The sequence below is a fragment of the Rattus rattus genome, chromosome 6 (assembly GCF_011064425.1).
Source record: "Rattus rattus isolate New Zealand chromosome 6, Rrattus_CSIRO_v1, whole genome shotgun sequence".
In the NCBI taxonomy this organism is placed as follows: Eukaryota; Metazoa; Chordata; class Mammalia; order Rodentia; family Muridae; genus Rattus; species Rattus rattus.
In genome coordinates this window covers 55,819,525-55,840,107 of record NC_046159.1, presented here as the reverse complement: position 1 = coordinate 55,840,107, position 20,583 = coordinate 55,819,525, and the positions used below count along the sequence as shown (strand labels likewise).

At 48.7% G+C, this 20,583-nt stretch overlaps 1 protein-coding gene across 1 annotated transcript in view; it reads right to left on the bottom strand.

Moving 5' to 3' along the window:
- Positions 1-18,617, bottom strand: part of Nup210 (nucleoporin 210) — a 94,412-nt gene extending 75,795 nt beyond the window's left edge. The window contains exons 1-3 of the mRNA XM_032907225.1: positions 18,344-18,617; positions 7,000-7,136; positions 4,584-4,715 (exon numbers count right to left, since the gene is read on the bottom strand). Of these exons, the coding sequence (XP_032763116.1) occupies positions 4,584-4,715; positions 7,000-7,136; positions 18,344-18,510 (436 nt within the window). The 5' untranslated portion in view covers positions 18,511-18,617. The remainder of the gene's footprint in view (positions 1-4,583; positions 4,716-6,999; positions 7,137-18,343) is intronic.
- Between the last annotated feature and the right edge of the window lie 1,966 nt (positions 18,618-20,583).

The following is a 20,583-nucleotide window of genomic DNA, read 5'->3' as shown; positions in this document are numbered from 1 at the left end:
ATAAGACCCAGCCTCAATCTCTCCCTCGCCACAAAACACTGCTGTTGCACAGGAAATCGGTTTGTAAGTTTTGGCTTGGGAATTCAAAAACATCCTGAGATGCATTTCTCCCATCTTGCACTATGTATTTATGAAAAGCAGCATTCTCAGCATGGAGACCTCAAAAATCAAAGTATTCATCAGCTCTGAAAAGTACTGCGGACACTCTGAGTCCCACAGATCAAAGACCCAGCTGGGATTTAACGCTTTCTGTGAGCAAGCACACCCATCTTGTTGGTATGCAAATTTGCTTTCATCGATAATAAATAGTAAAATTATATGGAAACCAAAGCATTGTTTTAAAATAAATGCATGATTTACTCTGAGTAAGAATCTGACTTGATGCCTGCTTTAGGTTCTTATACACCGAGGCGACAGGAAAACTGCAGGGGAAGAAAGGGCTGCTGGAGGAGAACATTTAAGGACCTGTCCTAGTCCACTTTCATTTACAAAAATAGAACACCTCTAAGACAGAGTGTGACATCCCAAAGACTTGGTCATTAGCCTGTGGCACCATTGAGAGTGGAGGAACGTCATTGCATGGGATACTGGAAAGCAATAGGGTCAAACGACCATGAAACTTCTGAACCCATGAGCCAAAGGAAACCTTTCTTCTTTCAAAGCTGATTGCCTCCGGTATTTACTCATAGTAGAATGATAAGGTACCAAGAGGATGATGTGCAAGATTAGGTTGCCACATCTAGTGAAGACCTCATGCCAAGATGCATTATCAGGAAGCTCATACAGTACTTGACTGGCAAGTATGAAGTTCTTGGTTCGAATCCCAGAACCACAGAAAACCAGATGTGATACAACACCCTGGAGGCAAGAGGCAAAAGGAAGGAGAGCTAAAGCTGAAGGTCATCCTCAGCTACGCACAGTTAGGTAGAAGTCAGCCTGGGCTACGAATGAGCCTGATTGACAACAAACAACCTGCTTGGTTATAAATGTGGTGAGAATGCAGAATGTAGGGTTTGACTATGCTCCGCCCAGGAAAGGGAACGGCACTACTAGGAGGTGTGGCCTTTTGGAGTAGGTGTGGCCTTCATGGAGGAAGTATGTCACTGTGGGGGTGGGCTTTGAGACCTTCCTCTTCCTGGAAGTCAGTCCTCTCCTGGCTGCAGTTTCGTCAAGATGAACAATCAGCTCCTTCTCCAGTGCCATGTTTGCCTGGACACTGCCAAGCTTCCTGCCATGATGATAATGGACTGAACCTCTGAACCAGTAAGCCAGCCCCAGTTGGTCATGGTGTCTCTTCTCAGTCATGGAAACCCTAACTAAGACACAAGCAGGCAAATGGCTGAGCTGCCCAGGTATAAATTGAACAAAACAATGATAACTAGGCTAATCCAGCAAGAACGCCTTTGGTCCTTAGGACTGAATTAGCTCTTAAAGGGGCCATCACTTTCTGTGCACACAGTGTGAGACTCTGACGACAGAGTTTCAGGCAGGCAAACCACATCGAGATCACAGCAGGCAGATGGCCCATGCAAAGTGCAAAGAGCAGCCAACAGCCGGAAAGGTACTGCAGTGGGAGCAAGTCAGAGCCACGCAGCACACTCTGCCCCCTACGGCCATGTCACCCCAGGGAAGTTACCACAGCTTCCTTGTCTGCACAATGGGCATTACCCAACCTGCTCGTGGCCTAGCACCCACAGGTTCCCACACAACATCTGTTAAGGTGCAGAACTAGTGCTGAGTAACGCCAGGGATCTAGAAGAGATACCTCCTCAGACAGTGAAGTCCTCAAAGCTTACAAGGGTCGGGTTCACTCACAGAAGAGACTTGGACCAAAACAGACAACAAAGGTCAGTGTGTCTGCCTGAGGAAAGCCAGTCAGAAAGCACATCACTCAGCTGCTTCTTAAACATTCATTTGTGTGTACGACTGTGGGCCTAGTGTGCCACGGCGGCCAGAAAAGGGGTGTTAGACTCTCTGGATTTGGACTCAGAGATGGTCGTGGGCTGCTTTGTGAGTACTGATAATCAAATCTGGGTCTTCTGCAAGAGCAGCCAGGGCTGTTAACCACTAAGCCATCTCTCCAGTCCCACTCATCTGTGCCTAGGTTCGAGAGAACCTAAAATACGTTTACAGAGAAGTTCTGCAAAGTGGAAACCCCAAATTCCATCAGCTGAAGGCTGGAGAAACAGTTGTTTGTCCGCACAGTGGAACACTGCTGACATTAAAAAGGACAAACTGGAAGCACCAGGCTTAGTGGGAGTGAAAGGTGGCAGTCAGAAGACTGTGGCTGTGCCGTATAACCACACTTCCAGGAAAAGTCCAGAGCAAGGAATGCAGACAGAAAACTGGCTGTGGGAGGGGGCGCCGGGGCTGGGTAACGGTCAGCTGGCTGTAAGCATCCACAGGTTTGGGTTTCCTCCTGCACTGGTGAGAAGGCTCTAAAATTAGACAGTGACATGGGTGACGGCACTACTTGGTGCATTAAGCCAAAACCCACTCTTCAAAAAGGGGAGTCAGGTCTGGAGAGAGGGCTGGGTGGTTAGAGGACTTGCTGCTCTTGCAGGGAACCAAGTTTTGTTCCTAACCCCGACATGGAGGCTCATGACTGTAACTCCAGTTCCAGGTGATCAGAAGTCCGGTTCTGGACTCTGTGAGTATTCCACACATGTGGTGCACATACATGTATGCAAACACTCATATGCGCATAAGTAAATCTAAAAAAATTAAAACAAGGCGAATTAATGCATAAAAGTTTCAGTAGAAAAAAAAATCTTTAAATACCTTCAAGCAGAGACAGAGCAGGGGTTAGAAGACTATTAATTCCTAGAGAAAGTATGGCCCTTTTTTCTTTTTTTTTTTTTTTTTTTTGAGATTTATTTATTTATTATGTATACAATGTAGCCTGCATGTACATCATGCAGGTCAGAAGAGGGCACCAGATCTCATTACAGATGGCTGTGAGCCACCATGTGGTTGCTGGGAATTGAACTCAGGACCTCTGGAAGAGCAGCCAGGGCTCTTAACCACTGAGCCATCTCTCCAGCCCCCTTCTTGCTTTTATAAATAAAGTTTTATCAGGACTCATCCACTCACTGCTGCATCACCTGTGGCTTCTTGGAGCAATCAGGTCCCAGGTAAAAAGATGTGACAAAGACATACACTCAGAGAAGCTTGTCACATTCACTATGCAGCCCACAGCAGAACAAGATGGACTATTTCTGATCCAAAGCAGGACACCCAGAGCCAGGTTACAGCTCAGATTCTGCCTCTGCCCCACCCTTCCCCAGTGTACACCCATGGCTGGTAAACCCACGATCCTCACTACTCGCCTCGGTACCATGTCTTCCGCAACAGTTGTCACCCTGCACCCTGCACACCCACCTCAGCTGTCCCCAGGGTCTTCTTCCCAGCTCTACTGTCTCCATGCTTTATAAACAGTAATGACCTGAAGATGTTTGGGACTGGAGGTGATTCTGATTTTGTAGTTTTCAGATCTGGGGATATTTATAGACTCTTCCAATTGTTTCAAAAAGCCTAAGACTGAACACGTTTCAGATTCTGGATTTTCCGACCCGGGCTGTTTATTCCATGCACATGCCTTGTTTATTCACGAGATGCATTCCCACAGCCCAAGGTTCTGGGGCACGTATCAGACAACCATGCACTGAAGGCTTAGTTAACAGCCGTGGTATTGAGCTCCTGGGAAGTGGTATACTTCTGAGCAATTAGGGCCTAGTAGAAGTTATATCAACAGGGACAAGGGCTTGAAGAGGATTATCCAGAGCCCACTCCTCCCACCTCTTAGTTTCCTGGCTGCTATAAGGTGAGCAGTTTCCAGTACTGAAGTGCCCACCATGATGCTTTGCCAAGCATGGGCCCAAAGACATGGCTAGAACTTCTAAAAATACACATGAAAATAAGAATGTCCTGTTCTCAACTTGTTTGTCCCAGGTGTTTTGACACGACTATAACAAGCTGAACCACAAACTCCTCTTGCTCCTTCCAAGAAGTCAGTCTCCAGACATTCTGCCGACCACCAGACAAGGCCACACACAAGAATCCTATATAGAGCCAGTCACTCTCCATGCAAGTCAAGAAGTGACACCCAATACACTGAGGCAGCAGCCTACAGGTGCCCTCATCTATACACCTGTTTAGAGGTCTGGAGTGCTTAGGAAATAAAAAACAGCCTAGAAACAGAGCGGAGAGAAAGGTTCCTGTTGCCCAGTATGGTCATTACCTCTGTGGGCAGCGCTTCCTCTTCTACCACTGCCCAGATGTCAGCTCCCGAGACAGTGGTACCCAGGAGAAACTAACTTGCATGGGTACTATACCTACTCCCAGAGGCAGCTAAGACCTGTACACACAGGCCGGTTATCAGGCCTGTGAACATGAGGCGGGGTGAGGCCTGATGGCACCAGGGGACACAGCCACCTCAGAGATGGCTTCTACCCGCTCCATTGCTCCCTTGGCAGTGGCTTTCCCTTTCTGACTGGAAGAGCAGCTAATCAAGAGAAGGCACAGCAACCAAGGCTATGGCCAAGATGGGAGCCTGCCAAAGGGCAGAGATTGGGTGCAGTCACCTTCTGAGTCCAGAGCCTGGATCTTCAGCTCCAGAGGAGAGTCCTCAAGATAGAGCTCACGGGTGGTAGAGACAATCTGAATGCCGTGGATGAGATCAACAATGGCGTCGCAGCGCAGCACCTGGCCTGTAGCTGCAGGGACAAAGAAGAACAGTACTGAGAGTGGTGCCCGGCCACCATCCCAACTTCAGTGGTGTTGACTACGGTAACCAAGAACCCAACACCACGACAGGAACCCAATTCACCCCAGGGGTAAGCAGCATATTCTGGTAGCTAACATAGCCGCCCAGACAGGAGGATTCTGGCTTTCCCATGTCTCTTTGTGAACCAACATTCAAAGCTTTGTGGGAAGAAATTCCTCCAGGAAAACGACGCTGTGCTCAGGCTTTGACCCCACGTGAAGGGAATCGGGAAGCACAATGGCTGACTGTGCCTCTGCCTGCGGGCAGGTCAGGACTCACACTGCTGCTTGCTCCTTGTACTTGTTCTTTTGGCGTTTCTTTGGCTTTCCTGACAATTTTTATTTACTTATTATTGTGTGGGTGATAGGCAGAGGGGCTGCATAGCACAGCACACACGTGGACACAGGGGGACGACTCTGTGGAGCCAGTTCTCTCCTTCCTCCTTTACTTGAGTTCTGGGGATGGAACTCAAGTCTCCTGGTTTGTGCAGTCATTTGACCTCCCTGCTTTACTTCTATCAACCTTCTGTGAGACTACGCATTATATCACCAGAGGGATGCATGGATATATGCACAAGCTTTTTACTTCCTCATAAATAAGACAGATAACAGCATCACCTGGAGAACCCTCTAGAATGAGGACAACCGTGTATAACACTAGTTATTCTGACCATTCTCCAGGCACCAGACAGAAACACTTCTTCTATCTGTATTAGCCCACATATCAAGAGCCTTAAAAATTCTTACGTTGTTGTGCTCAATGGTACACACCCATAGTCCCAGCTATACCATCAGGGGGCTGCGGCAGGAGGACTGCTTGGGTCTAGTAGTTCAGGGGCAGACTGAACCCACCTCAAAACAAAATGCATGGTCTGGATAGAGGTCTGAGCCATTTGTAGCACAGCATATTCTTCCTAAGGACACAACCATGTCCCCAACCACCTGCAACTCCAGTTCCAGGGGGATCTGAAGATTCTCACATCCATGAGCACTGACATGCATATACCCACACAAACACACATCCTACACATAATCAAAATATAATTTAAAAAGCAATAAAATCTATATGCTATGACCCAGCAAAACTGGGAACCTATGCTAGGTAGGAAATAAGCCCAAGTCGTTCTGTGCATAAAACTAGTGCTCCTAACACTGAACTAAAACTGAACACTCTGAATGTTTAACACAAAGGAACGTCTGTGTGATAGCCTCCTGTTAAAACCAGTACTCAGCAGGCTGGACACACATCTTTGATCCCAGCACTTGGGAAGCAGAGACAAGTGGATCTCTGTGAGTTCAAAGCCAGCCTGGTCTACTGGCCTACACAGTAGGCCTATTACAGGACTACAGTAAGACTCCTATCTCAAAAAAAAAGGCACAGTGTTCAACATTTAAAATGTAGGGTTAAAGAGATGATTTCGATATGGCCTATCTAACAACTACCTACCTGTAAGTCCAGCTCCAGGGATCGAACGCCTACTTCTGACCTCCATGGCATGCACACAGAACATACATGTACACACAAATAAGATAAAGTATTTTTAAAGTAATAATTCTAGCAGAGGCTGAACATGTGTAGCTCAGTGAGCCAGGACTTCCATACACACAAGGCCCTGGGTTCAACCTCTACACTGCTGAAAAAATCCTAATACTAACCACAGTAAAATGGAAATCTCACACCACAGTGCAGGGAGCATAACAGAAGGTCACATGCTTTCTAGGTTCTGTATCTGTGGAGTCACAACCACACACTCCAGCAACCACACACTTAGGAGAAATCCTCTATACTAAGTATTCACATTGCATCACCACTCATCAACCACACAGTCTGACGAACTGCGGAGCACGGCGACACACGAAGCATTGTGTGTTGTTTAGGAGTACAGGAGACAGTTCTAAGACAGCATTGCACCACACCACTTGAGGGACTGGTCCCAGGAGCATAGCATCCCAGGGGACCCTGGAACCAATCCACCATGGATCTTGAGGAAAACTGTACTCTACATCTACAATATATTTAATCAAATATGGGGAAAAAAGACATGGTTTCCTATACTAGGTTAATATTTTTCATTTTGATTTGACACCAGTTAAGAGCACGTAAGGTAACAAATATTAATTTATGAGTTTAGGTCAGTCTCAGTGAGGAAAGACCAGAAAGATGCTTTCTAGACCCCAGGTCTCAAGGGGGTCCCTGTCTCACAACCCCACCAAGATTCCCCATAAAACACTTACTGATGTCTTCTGCAAAGATGATGCTGGTCAGGCGGGCTGGCTGGGTCAGGCGGGCCTGCACCACTGCCTTCTGGGAGCACTGCTGTTCACTAGAGCCCAACGGCTCTATGCTGGCTACCTCTGGCCGTGTGGATGACCTGCAGTGAAAAGAGGAAAGATCACTCCCTGGAACCATGTCTCAAGACACAGAAGCGAGAGCAGAGGCTTCTACCTGGGAATCTGTAGGACTGAAACACAGAGCAGAGGTGAGGAACCTCACACATCAACCTAAAATAAAAACAGAGAAGGAAAGAAGCCGAGCCAAGGTCTTCCAGATCAGAGCTCTGCAATCGAAGGGCTTGAGTCACTGCACACAGCCCCCACTAAGCAAATCAAGCCAGACACTGGGCACCTGGACACAGCCTCATATTCAACAGCCACCATCGAGATCTCTCCATGGGACTACACGAGGCCTTCTCTCCTCAAGGGGCAGGCCCAAGACCCCAGAGGACCCCTGAAACCACTGCAGCCTCTCTGTATACCTCCACACACACCATAGTGAATTTTAGTTTACACGTTAGGCCCAGGAAGAGATTAAGAGTGGTAACATAATAAAATACAAGTTATAACAAGACCGTAATCAAAGTTATTTAAAACCTATTAATTGAGTGGTTTATTTTTGGAATTTTCTATGTATATTTTCAACCTGTGAGTTACCAATGTAACTTTTCATCAGCAGGAAAAGGGTTTATGCCTAAGGAGCAAATACTGGATCTGATCCAGAATGGACTGAAGAGCACTCACTCAGATGTTATCCTTCGTCCTCACATGGCTTCACCAGCACCTGGAGACCACTAAGTAGAGTGATACCCGGTCCCTAAGCACTCAGACTGGTCTCACGACCACAGGAAGGAGAGAGGCAGATGAACCCAGCAGCAGGTAAGTCAGGACAGCTGGAAACATGATGGGGAAGCCACTGGGTGTCACTGCCTTGGCTCCATAATAGCACAGCAAGAGTCCCAGGTCAAGGTGAAGTGCAGACAAATGTCAGCACACAACAGACACTGGGAATGCCAGGTAGGTGGGTATTCACGGGTCTCAGTTCCCGGGTGGCCTCTGAATGAATGCCACCAATATGACAGGGTGATGGCAGAGACTTGCCCTGCCCGTCACAGCCTGGGACCCTGAGGTGGAGAGTAGACAGGCATGCGGTACTCTGAGATCAGTCTGCCCAAGTTGAACAGCCATTGAGCAGAATGCCAGCATTCATTCCTCGGCCTCACCTAGCCCTATCTCCAACACAGCACAGGCATACTAGAGTCTGTCACGGTTAAAAGCCAGCCATGGCGTCTCTCGCTGGTAGAGAACACAGTGGTGCAACACAGGTACCGACTAAGCTGCTGCAGGAAGCTGAACGCTAACCCAGCCTCAGCCACCAGTGAGGAGAGATGGAATCCCAGGGAAAGGTATGTGTGGTTGGCTCAGGGCGTCCTCTGAGGACAGAGCACTTCGGAAGCCAAGGGGGGAGAACAAAGCTGAGGAAGAGTCTCTCAGTCTGTCACCATGCAAAAGGTGGACTTTCTTCAGTAATAGCTGAAGATATTTCTCAAGGAGGTTATGCTTCACACCACACACACACACACACACACACACACACACACACACACAAGAGGGGTGGGCAGTCTAGAAAATCCACACCCATCAAAGGAGACTAGGGAAACAGTATAAATGACTGCTCTATAGGACCAGCTATAAGGACACCAGCTATAAGGACACCAGCTACAGCTACAGAACATAAGTTCCAGCCTATTCGTTGGTTCCTTTTGGCATCAGTGTGTGGAGACCAAGAAGCTGCTCACAAGAGGAGACGGTAAGGCTGGAGTCCCAGCAACCCCTCAAGGACACATTTCCAAAGACAACTTCGTTTCTCTAAGCCCCACTTCTAAATGTTCTGCTGACTCCCAGGCCTGAAGCCCATGGGCCCTGGAGGGACACTGAAGGTCCAAGCCATGTGACTGTTTGCTAGATCACCTGTAACGTTGAGAGGCATTCAACACACACAAGCCTCTGCCTCTGTGGAGCTCCTGCCTCACTAGGAGGTGAGCAGGAAAATGCAGAGTGGAGAAAGGAGGACTCAGGGTTAGGGTTAGCATGGACCAGAAAGGAGAAGCCTGCAACTTCCAGTAGGCTAGCTGGTCGGGCAAGGTATGGCTGAGGAATTCTGTGCTCTTGAAAAAAATGGCAGGACTGCCATCTGTGACAATTAGTGTCCTCAACTGAGGCAGTCACATGGCTTCCTTCTGCTGCTAACATAAACACTGAGGTTTTGTTTTGTTTTAGTATGGAGACGACTTTGCATTCATGGGATTCACCCTCTCGCTGAATCTCACCTGACATTTCTCTGGATTTAACTCTCTCACACACCGTGGTGAGGGGTTTTGTGCTGGGGTCTGTGGTTTTCCTTTTTGTACACTATTTCTGTCTATGAGCAGCTGGTGTACTGTCAACTCCTGAACTGAGTGAATGTCTGCTGCCCTTCCCTACCTGGAATCTAAGCACTATGGTCTGTCCGCCTCCTCAAGGGGTCACAGGACACTCAAGTGAGGGGTTTTCTTAACACCAGAGCCTTTATGTGTAAAGCAAACTGTAGCAACTCTATGGAGTGAACCGGAAGCCTTGGGTGCCGCACAGCTTCCCAAGTGTATTCAGAACCAGTCCCAAAGTTGGTCAGGTGAAAGCTCACAGCTGCAGACACTGGGTTCAGTGTCTGTCAGGTAGTCATGCCGCCTCTTCAAAGGCTCCTGCCATGTCCCTTCCAAAGTCCCCTGGTGACAACAGCGTCCTTGCAACACCTCTCCCCACCAACAACCCAGTAGACAGACAGAGGAAAGACACACCTGACCATCACTAGGAAGGGGATGTCCTTGACCTCCATCTACTTCTTCCTGTAACAGCACCTAACTCTCCTGAGTGGACCTGCCTAGGATGATGTCAATGTCTCTCCAGCTCCCACATTGAAATTCTAGCTCCCAAGACAGCAGCAGTACTGGGGAGTGATTAGGCTGTGGGCACAGAACCTCCAGAAAGGCTCAATGCCATTTACAGAGGCCTCTCAGAGCTGCCTGGTCCCCATCCCCCCACAACCCCCCTCCCAAGGACACGACAAGAAGCTGGTAGTTTGCAAGTGGGAAGTGGCCTCACAACACAGCCACTCAGACAACTTTGGTGACTTCCAGCACTGAGGGAAGACATTCTCATTATTTTAAGCCACTTCTCCAACTATGGGTTTGTAACAGGAGCAGGGAGGCTCCAGAACACGGTGCCCTGAGGACACATACAGACACAGTACTGGCCAACAAACAAAAGTCTTGTGCACCCAGGTCACAGAGATGAGCTTGGACTGTCACATGTCCCTCAAGCGGATCCAATCAGAATAGGTGTTGTGGATTATGCCCACACAAACTGGAATTGGGGGCCGGGGGGAAGCGTCAGGTTGCCATAGTATCTTGCTACCCTAAGAGTGAGCCAAGAGACACCACAGCCAAAATCTAAGCACCAAGGAGCAGATCCTAGTGACCATGCATTCATTTCCAACTCCAACACAGAAACCTGCCTAAGTTGTATTCATTTGGGTTTGCATTTCCTGTCACACTCAGCATCTCAAGGCTGGGAGGTGAATCTTCAAGGCTGAGCTCTAGATGGCTTGCAGTAATGCTTCCTACACAACCAGTACTATAATAAACACCACCACAGAAATAAATATTCATTATTATACAATGATTCTGTTAAAACAGTAAACTGTGAGGTGCACAGCTGTGTCCCCAATAGTCCTATTAGAACCCCAGGTGACAGATCAGGAAACCTCACATGATGTCACCATATGCCTAGAAAACAATGGCTTCAGCACAGCTCAGACCAGGAAGCAATGGCATTATCCCACTACTTTGTACTGGGTCCAACATTCAAAAGCTATGCTAAGGACTTCCCACCCTGCCTGTGCTGCCCACAGACTGCTGGGCTCCCAGAACCTGCAGAAGATGGCATCAACGACCACCTGACTAGTCCCACCTTTAAATGTACACTTTTAAATGCATTTCTTAAAGCTGGCTGATTTTTTTTTTTTTTTCTAACTTGTTGAAGGAAGGGCCAAGCACTCCAGGCACCAGCTGTGGAGTCCTATTGGACTTCACACCCAGCTACACTCTGCTGGGAGGCGCCAGGTCTCAGGCACCTCAACTTAAGTGGGTATCACCATCCCTCTAGAGGAGGTTTTGGGGATAGGAAAAATAGCTCTTTAGGATTAAGTTTGGAGTAATATTTAAAGGAGTTAGAAGACAAACTAGCTTTACCATCCTGGTCCCTACAGGGCATCAACAGGGACACCTCCTGGTCCTGCAGTTTCTAACACCCAGAGCAGCTGCTCCAGTGCTTTCTCAGGACCTTCCCCACAGCTGTGGTTTGGCTCGTAAATGTCTCCAGAAGGTCTTATCCTGAACACCTAGTCACTGAAAGATAGAAGAACCCTGAAGAAGTTACCCCTAGTTCTATGGAAGTCAGGGCATTAGTGCACACCACTCAAGGAGACACTGGGGCCCCAGTCCCTTTATCACTCCCTGCTTTTTGCTTCCTGGCCACCATGAGGTAGGCTGACCGTGGCCTACCACCCACTCCCACCATGATGTCCTGCCTCACCACAGGCTCAAACCATTGTGGACTGGTTTCCCCATTATGTTCCTTATCTTAGTCATTTTCTGATAGCATTGGAGACCCAACACATCAACCTTGGGGACCTCCCCACCACTTGACTCAGCACAGTCACATCCAACACCGCTTGTGCCTTTTTGTTCTTTATTCTCTGTGTTTATCTTGACTGCTTGTATGTCTGCACCACCTGTGTGCCTGGTGCTTACAAAGGCCAGAAAGAGCATGGGGACCTCCCCCATATGAACTGTGAACCACCCTGATGGGTGCCTAGAATTAATACCCAGTCCTCTGGAAGAGCAGTCAGTGCTCTTAAATGCTGAACCATCTTCCGATTTTCTTTTAATTTTTTTTCCTTAAGTTATTTCTCCTTTACTGGAAAAAGGTAATATAAAAGGAAACCCTATATACCAGGGTAAACAGACACTCTGTTGGGCTTGCCAGAAAACCAGATGCAAAAATATTCTGAACCTGGGGTCAGTGCTTCCCACAGAAGCTCTCAGAAGCAGCCAATCACTTAAAAAGGAGGAGGCTATGAAGGGGACAGTCACTTAGGAAGTAAAACTTTTGGTTAATATTTTTAAAAAGAAAGAGAAGAAAGTAGGAGGGCAGTTGTCAGGGGTAGTGTAGGGGGAAGTGGGGAACTGGTGTTTAACGGCTAAGGGGTTTCAGTTTTACAAGGCAGAGTTCTGAGATGGATGTCAGGGTTCTCTGATGCACTGAACTAAGCAAACGGTTAGGAGGCAACGTTCTGGGTTATGTATTTTTTGTTTTAAAATAAAAGAGAGGCTGACGAGACAGCTCAGCAGTTAAGAGCATTTACTACTCTTGCAGAGGACCCAGGTTCAGTTCTGAGCACCCACATGGTGGCTCACAACTGCCCTTAGGTCTAGTTCCAGGGGATTTGACACCCTTTTCTGACCTCCACAGACACTAGGCACATACACACAGGTAAGCACTCATATGTATACCTAAGAGGAAATAAATTGTAAATAAATAAAAAACTGTTATCCACATACTGACTCAAGAAAACCTTTAAACAGTTCTAAACAGTCAAGAGTGAATTCCAAGACACCAGGAATATGTTTTTGTAGAACAGTGCTTCCCCAGAATTGTCAGATCCTGGGTTTTCTTCCACCACCACTAAATAAATAATAAGGGAGAGCGAGCTTGAAAGGGTGACACTTTCTCCTTACCAGGGCTGCATGAGACCCACTGGCATATAGAATGTCCCAACTCTCTGGGTGCCACTGCCTTTAAGAGAGCTGTCCCCTTTTCAGAACATGGGTCAGGACCTGGGCAGGAGTAAGAGGAACAGAGACTCAGGGAGGTCAGGCCATAAAATGGGGGGCGGGGGGAGATCAAGGGGCAAGGAAGAGGGGTAAGAGAGACAAAGAAGCTGGATAGCAGCCCACCCTCCACACATCTGCAGGGCCCATCTCTCATGAGTCTATGGGTGGAAGCCACCTCAGGGTCAGGCAGAATAGGGGAACCCCACAAAGGAAGTGGAAGAAAACCACCCAGGGCTCCGGGTCAGCTCAAATCAATAGACACCTTCCAGAACCTTCCTCACACTGGTCTAGTAAGTGAACGAGCAGGGACACCTCTTGCATCCCACCCCTCAGGAACCTCTGCAGCAGGCAGGCAACTCTGGAGGACGAGCAGGCAGTTTTCTCAGAAAAGCAAGGCTCAATGCCTGACCTGCTAACCCTTTTCCTGTCCCCTAACCAAAGCCCACAAGGTCTCACGTGACCTCTGCTTGCTGAGCTCTACAAGCTCACCTACCGATACCCTTCTGAGAACCAGTTTTGCTTTTGTTTTTTTAATCAAAGGGGCTCAGCCAGACAAGGGTCCATATTCCTGAATATCCCCCACCCTTCCCTTTTTGTCAATTAACCAGATTATGAGGTCAGCTCCCACCAATGAGATGGCACAGTCACCACCTACTTTAGGGATAAGAGACAGGGCTACTTTTGGTGAATGTTACCTGGTTTCATTTGGGTTCTGGCATTTTGCAAAAGAAGAAATCACTTTGCTGAATTGCTTTCACTTTCTTAATGTGTTTCCCCAACACCCTAACCTCACCAAATGCTCCTCTTCCTCCAACATGCCCAGTCCTAGGCTGCAGCCTTAGGCTTGCCGTTCTCTCCATTTGAACCTACTCAAGGCCCAGCTGGACTCCAGGGAGATGTATCCAGAGTACATGTCTGGGATTGCCGTCCATTTCTTCCACAAGCCATGTGCAAATGCTCCCAGAGAGCAGCCCTGAATCCCAGGCATCACCCACTTCAGTTACTCCTTCTGGAGCACAGTATAGTACATAGTGACATCATCATTAAGTGTCCGCCGTTTGTTAAGTGACTCTCAGACCCAGAAAGAGCTCTGCCAGGTCTGAGAATCCTTATTGCTAGCAGTTTGGGGGACAGAGGCAGGAGGTACAGCTCTCTTCTGTCACTCTCAGCAGCCTGAGGAGTTCCCCTAGACTTTTAGGGACCTGACTTACAAAAACAGAGATTCATGGCTTCAACACATGGCTTCAACTTCAGGACCAGCCAGTCTATGAAGAGGAGTTGGGGCTTATCTTAGGATTTCTATTGCCAACTTGGGGAGGAAAAAGTTTATTTCAGCTTACAGTTCTAAGGTCACAGCCCATCACTGACAGGCAGATGTCACTGACAGGCAGATGTCAGGACAGGAACTTGGAGGCAGGAGCTGATCAGAGGCCATGGAGGAGCGCTGCTTACTGACTTGCTCCTCGTGGCTTGCTCAGCCTGCTTTCTGATAGCCGCAGGACCAGTTCACGGGCTCCGCAGCCAACAGTGAACTGGGGCCTCCCACATCAAACATCAATTAAGAAAATGCGCCACTAGCTTCCTCACAATCTGGTGGGGGTATTTTCTTACTTGAGGCTCCTTCTTTCGAAACGACTCTAGTTTGTGTCAAGTTGCCATAAAAATTAGCCAGCACAGGGTTTATTACAGATTTTTTTTTAATCTCTAAAAAATTTTTTCTCTAATTTATTCTATATGGGAATGGGTGCTTTGCCTACATATGTATATGTGTAACCCATGTGCATAGTTACAGTGCCCTCAGAGGCCAGAAGGCGGCACCAGATCCACTAGAACTGGAGTTACACACAGTTCTGAGCCTCCGCATAGGTGCTAGGAGTTAAACCCAGGTTCTCTGGAGAGTAAGTTCTCTTAACCAAAGGGCCATCTCTTCGCACCCAGATACTGTAAGACTGGCTGGAGCACAAGGGTGAAGTGAGAAATGCCTAGAGAAACAAGATATACACATGAGCAGAGTGTCATACATAAGGCATGGTGGACACAAGTGTGTGTGCCAACTCACCAAGGGACAGTGTCTTTTCTTTGTCTTTACAGTAATCACAAAGGGCTGTAGAAATGGCTCAGAGAAAAAGAACACTTGCTCTTGCAGATGATGTGGGCTTGGTTTCCAGCACCCAGGAGGCTGCTTATCGCTTACAACCATCTGTAACCCCAGTTCCAGGGGATCCGACACTGTACTCTGGCCTCCCCAGGCACACATACATAAAATAAATAAACTTAAAAAAAGAAGAAAGTAAGTAAACAATCGTGTGCATGTGTGTGTGTGTGTGTGCATGCGTATGTGTGCATGCGTATATATGTTCAAATGTGTCCCGTTTTAGTGGGTCTCGATGCCACCATTTTCAAATGGTTCCTAAGGAATTTAAATGAGGCCAGAGAAGATTCCTGAGGGCCACACAACAGAATTGCAGTTGATAAGGTAAATGTCTAGCTCAAGGAAACACAAGATGATAGGATGTCTTTATTGAAAAAAAGTTAACAGTTTTGGTTGAGATTTGAGGGTGGGGGTGGGTGGGAATGAGGTCCTACCCAAAGTCATTTACATTCAGGCTTGACGTCTAGTTAATCAGACAGATAGTAACATATATTCAGGCTGTCAGCTTGGTTCATTGGATAGATAGACAGGGACAGAGAGAGAGAGATGTTAAGTCTAAGTCAACTGTAGTGAATTCTTACTCTTAGCCAAGCAGAAGCTTCAAACAGACTCTACCAAGTGCTCTCTTCCCTTCCCACTTCCCTACAACTTTCCTCATCTTTCTGTCCTAACTCACTTATCCCTTAGCTAAGAAGATTCAGGACCAAACCAGGCAAATGTGTCAGGCAGGTTCCTCTGCTACCTCAGAGAACTGGGACGTTATACCACATTCACGCACACGCATGGACGCACAAGGTTTGCCTTAAGTGTAGACCAAAGTCAGAGAGTCTCCAGACTTTACCTGGGCCTCATCCTCACTCCTCTCCCCGGCCTTACCTACCCCACCTCCCAACAGAGCACCTTCTTAACAGAACTGAAAGGAGACCACAATGCGCCTGAGTTTGGGGCAAACTTGAAAGACAAGGGTGGGGTTTCTTTTTTCTTCCTCTCGATTTATGTTTTTTGTGGGCGTCATTTGTATAGACAAGGATACCTTTTAAAGGAACCAATAAAACAACTTTCCACACAAATTAGCTTAGGCTAAATCACAGCTTGTTCTGTAGCAAGGCCGTCCGGGTTTGACTGGAAAGACGAAGGAGCCTGGGAATTTATCAAGGCTGTGGCCACAGCCACACTGGACGTGCTGGAAGGCCTGCCTTCTGCTTTAGCATCATCATCGCCACCCTGTGTGAATGAGCGGTCACCTCTTCCCTCTCTGCAGTCCCTCAAATGCAGCAACATGGACTGGATGACCTTCCTGTTACCAGATGCTACTAGGATGTAACCTTGAAGCTACAGGCTCAGACAGGCGGTAACTTCAGAGGACCTGGAGCTCAGCAACAACCCCAGGGCCTGGCAGGGGTTAAATCGTCTTTGTTTTTTATCTCAGAGACGTGAAGTTCTCCTGTATAAAGAGGCTCTCTCCTCCCACGCAAAGATGACCACAGGTATGAGTCTTAGCTACCTGCCAACTCCCAACACCTCCAGGATCCTCAAAACGAAAGCAATGAGTGAGTATCCAGAGTAACATTTCTGAACTGTGCTTGATTGACAGACCATCTTCCTGGGAAGTAAGGGGGAAACTGCAACCAAAGAACACCTTCAAAGAAGACACTTTTCAACCACACCTTAGGATGAAAGCCACCAGACACGAAATCCAGAAGGTACTAAGCATGCCTCCGATGTATGTGAGCTTTCCAATGCCTTTCCCAGTCCTCCTACTGAGAATATAAAAGCCTGCCAAGACCCATCAGCAACTCTCAGGAAAGTGCGGTTAGAGGGGAAGCAAAGAAAGAAAAGGTTGTTATTTTAGAAAGAAACACACGACTACCGAACTTCACAGTGAGCAGTACACACATGCATGCCAGGACATTCGCTTGGCGCCAGCTGTTTGAAATAGCCAGCTTCCTCTCTCTTGCCCATCTATCAAGCTGACAATTTCAACAATAGAGTGAGCATGTGTCCCTCCAGAGTATTAACAGCTGATCTCCCCACTCAAAACAAGGCCCCAGAGAGGAATAAACAGTCCCCGTGGGTAAAGCATTCACTCCAAACTGCAAGCTGGAAAGACTCTGCCTCTTCATACTTCAGAAGCCAACCTAGAGACACTGGTCTCATACTCCAGACTGACCTCAAAGAGGCGATCCTCCTGCCTCAGCCTCCCCAGTGAAGTAATTACAAGGATACAATGCCACCCTTATGAGGCAGACTTTTAAAACACGTAAGTTTGAGAAGTACATATAACAGAATATGGGTCTGAGCGGTGGGCATCACAGATCATTAACAAACACACACACCTAGCAAGTTGAGCCTTAACTTAGGCCAGTGGTTCCCAACTTTCCTAACGCTGCAACCCTTTACTACAATTCCTCATGTTGTTGAACTATATTAAAACCATGAAATTATTCTGTCGCTACTTCATCACTGTAATGTTGCTACTGTTATGAATCGCAATGTAAATACCTGCTTCCCCAAACTGGGTCTTAACCCACAGGTTGAGGATCAATGACCTAAACACATTCTCAAGGAGGCTAACAGCAAAGTGTAGCCTGAGAGAAGGGTGGAACTGTTTAGCACTAGTGAGGTTAGGGTGTGGGTCAAGGGTGTGACCTGGTCACACCCTACTCAGCCAGCACCACCAACTAGAAGCTCTCCCATCTGCCTTGCCAAAGGCTGGACCACAGCACCTTGCTGGAGTCCAGGTAATCAAAGCAGACCCCACTCCACCAGCATCTCATTCCTTCACCTCCCAACTTCTGAGCTGGAAAATGGTCCTTTCATCCAAGACTTAATGACCCTCCCAAAGTGGCTGAACGGGTGTGGTGTGTCTCCCACAGACTCCTTGCCCAAGTCTCTACAGACACTCTTCTCACACCAGTCAGGCGCCAGTGGTGAATCCCCTCTTTCCCACAGATTCCAGAGCCTTGACTGCTCAAGCTGGAGCTCCTCTGGGCCCTGTCAGCAGGGGACCGAGGCCACGTGCGGCGCTGCCCTCCATAGCCGGCGATCAGAGCCTCCTCTTCCCGCGCAGCCCAGACACGAGTGGCCCGGGCGCCATGCGTAGACAGCGAGCACGCGCAGCGGGGTCACGCGGGGCCGGCTGGAGCGAGCACGCCGCGCACCTGCGGCCCAAGCCCCCTCCCGCGCACCTGCCGCCTCCCGCAGGGCCCGCGCGCCTCACCAGCGGTAGCAGCCCTCAGAAGCTTCCAGAGTGAAGTTCACACGCGTGGCTCGCGTGAAGGGCAGCAGCACCTTGGGAATGTTAAGCTTGGCGGCCACGGCGGGGCCCACTGCCTGCAGCAACAGCAGCGCCCAGAGCCCCGGCTGTATCAGCGAGGCCCGCGCCATCCTCCCGGCCTTGCTAGCGCCGGGGCGCGCGCTCCCGCGCCCTCCACTGGTGCGCTCTGGGTAGCAGGTGGCCGCGTGGGGCGGGGCGAGCGCAGTGGGGGCGGGGCAGGCGGGAAAGCGGAGAGTACGGGCCCAGTGCTGAACCCCTAGAGCGCGCCGAGTCGGGCGAGCATTTTCAGCCCCGGAGCCGGTAGCGCTTGGCCTAAGGCCTCCGCCGCGCGCCCGTCGCTTGTCGCTGGGCGATAGTGACAGCCTTCCAGCCGGTTAGCTCTTGTCTGGAGCCTCTGGCGGTGGAGCCATGACATAGCACTAAGACAGGCGCCCCAGGACATAGTAGAGCACCCTCTGACTCCTCTTTCCAAGGCCACACTTCCCCAGGGGCCAAGGAGGCCTTGAGTTCTTCCCGATTCAATCCATCAGCAAGGCAATACTGGGAACTTTCTGTTAACCAATCCCATGGATGCTCCAAGGGAATTATCTCAAAGGTCAGTGAGGGAGCAACACTTCCCTGAAAGAAAACGCTGCAACCTGACTTCAGCTGCACCAGGACCTGGGTAAAAGCAACATGATTTGAAAGAAAAGTGACAGGCTGATGCCATGAACAAGGACATAAAGCTGAATGTCAGGCCGGCTGGGGAAGGATCTGGAATGAACACTAAGGTTTCACTGGTTTCTGAGAGGCCACCATTCCTGGTCTGTGACATAAACTAGTGTCTTCTGGCGAGGGGAGCCTTAACTGGGAAAATGCCCCCATCAGATTTACCTGTGGGCCGTTTATGGAGCATTTTCTTGACTGATGATTGATGGGGGGTGGGGGGAGCTCTCACTGTGGGCTGTGCCACCTCCGAGAAAGGGGTTCTGAAGTGTTAACACAGCAGTCTGAGCGAGCCATAAGGAAGAAGCCAGTAAGTCGCTTTCTCCCGCGGCCCTGGCTTTCGTTCCTGCCCTGCTTGAGTGCCCGCTTTGGCTTCCCACAATGATCCAATGTGGTTGGGATAAGTGAGCCTTGAGCCGAGTAAATCCTTTCCTTCCCAACTTGCTCTTGTCGGGGGACATTTGGATGCATGAAGGGTCATGTGCAGGGCACCCTCAGGCCCTAAGGAGCCTCACTGGGAATGTGAGTGAGATGAGCTGCGCAGAAGAGAACACATCTTCCAGACTGGGTACCAGGTGCTACAGGAGGAGGGGAGGTTCCACTATCCTCTTACAGGAAATAAAGGAATCTGCCCCAGGGTGTGTGCAAACCCTTCCTGGGTGTTCTTGGTTATGCTTTGCTGTTTTTAATTTCCAGCGCTGGAGATCACACACCCCGCTTCACTCCTGAGCCTCTCCTGCCTCTCTTTTAACCAGGCACTAGGATCGGGTGGCTAAAATTAAAGAGGTTCAAAGCAACTCACAGTGGTAGATCCATTCTTCATCCAGGACCCGCTTGGGCAGCCAGTGTCTTCCACACAGAATGCATTAGTAAGTTTGAGTGTGCCTGGGCCCCATGGCAGACAGCTAACAAAATACAGAAAAGGGAGCTGGTAGGGCACAGGAGACTTTAGACCTTAGACCATTATGATCGCACAGCCCTTTGGTTGTAGCACTCAGGTTATCAAGCTATAAAAATGCACACACATATCACACACACACACACACACACACACACACACACACACACATCCATTTATTTGTTTCCTTTCTGTCATGTAGATAGTCGTGTAGACAGGTCCTCAGGGCCTGAGGGTGCCCTCCAAATGAGCCTCATTCCAACTGTCCCCTGAAAAAAGCAACTTAGGGAGCAAAGGGTCTGTTTGGCTTACTTCTCTCCACCATGCTGAATCGTTGAGAGGAGCCAAAGTAGGCACTCAAGCAGGGCAATGCATGCAGAGGTCAGCAGACAACCTATGGGAGCTGCTTCTCACTTTCCACTAAGCCATCTCCCTGGCCTCAGTAATGGATATTAAAGAGAACATCAAGGCTGTAGATATGATGCCAACATGGTTTTTAAAATACATTAATCCCAGAGAAATAAAAATTGACATTCTCACAACCCTGTGGGTGAGATGATTCATGGGTTCAGCCTGAACT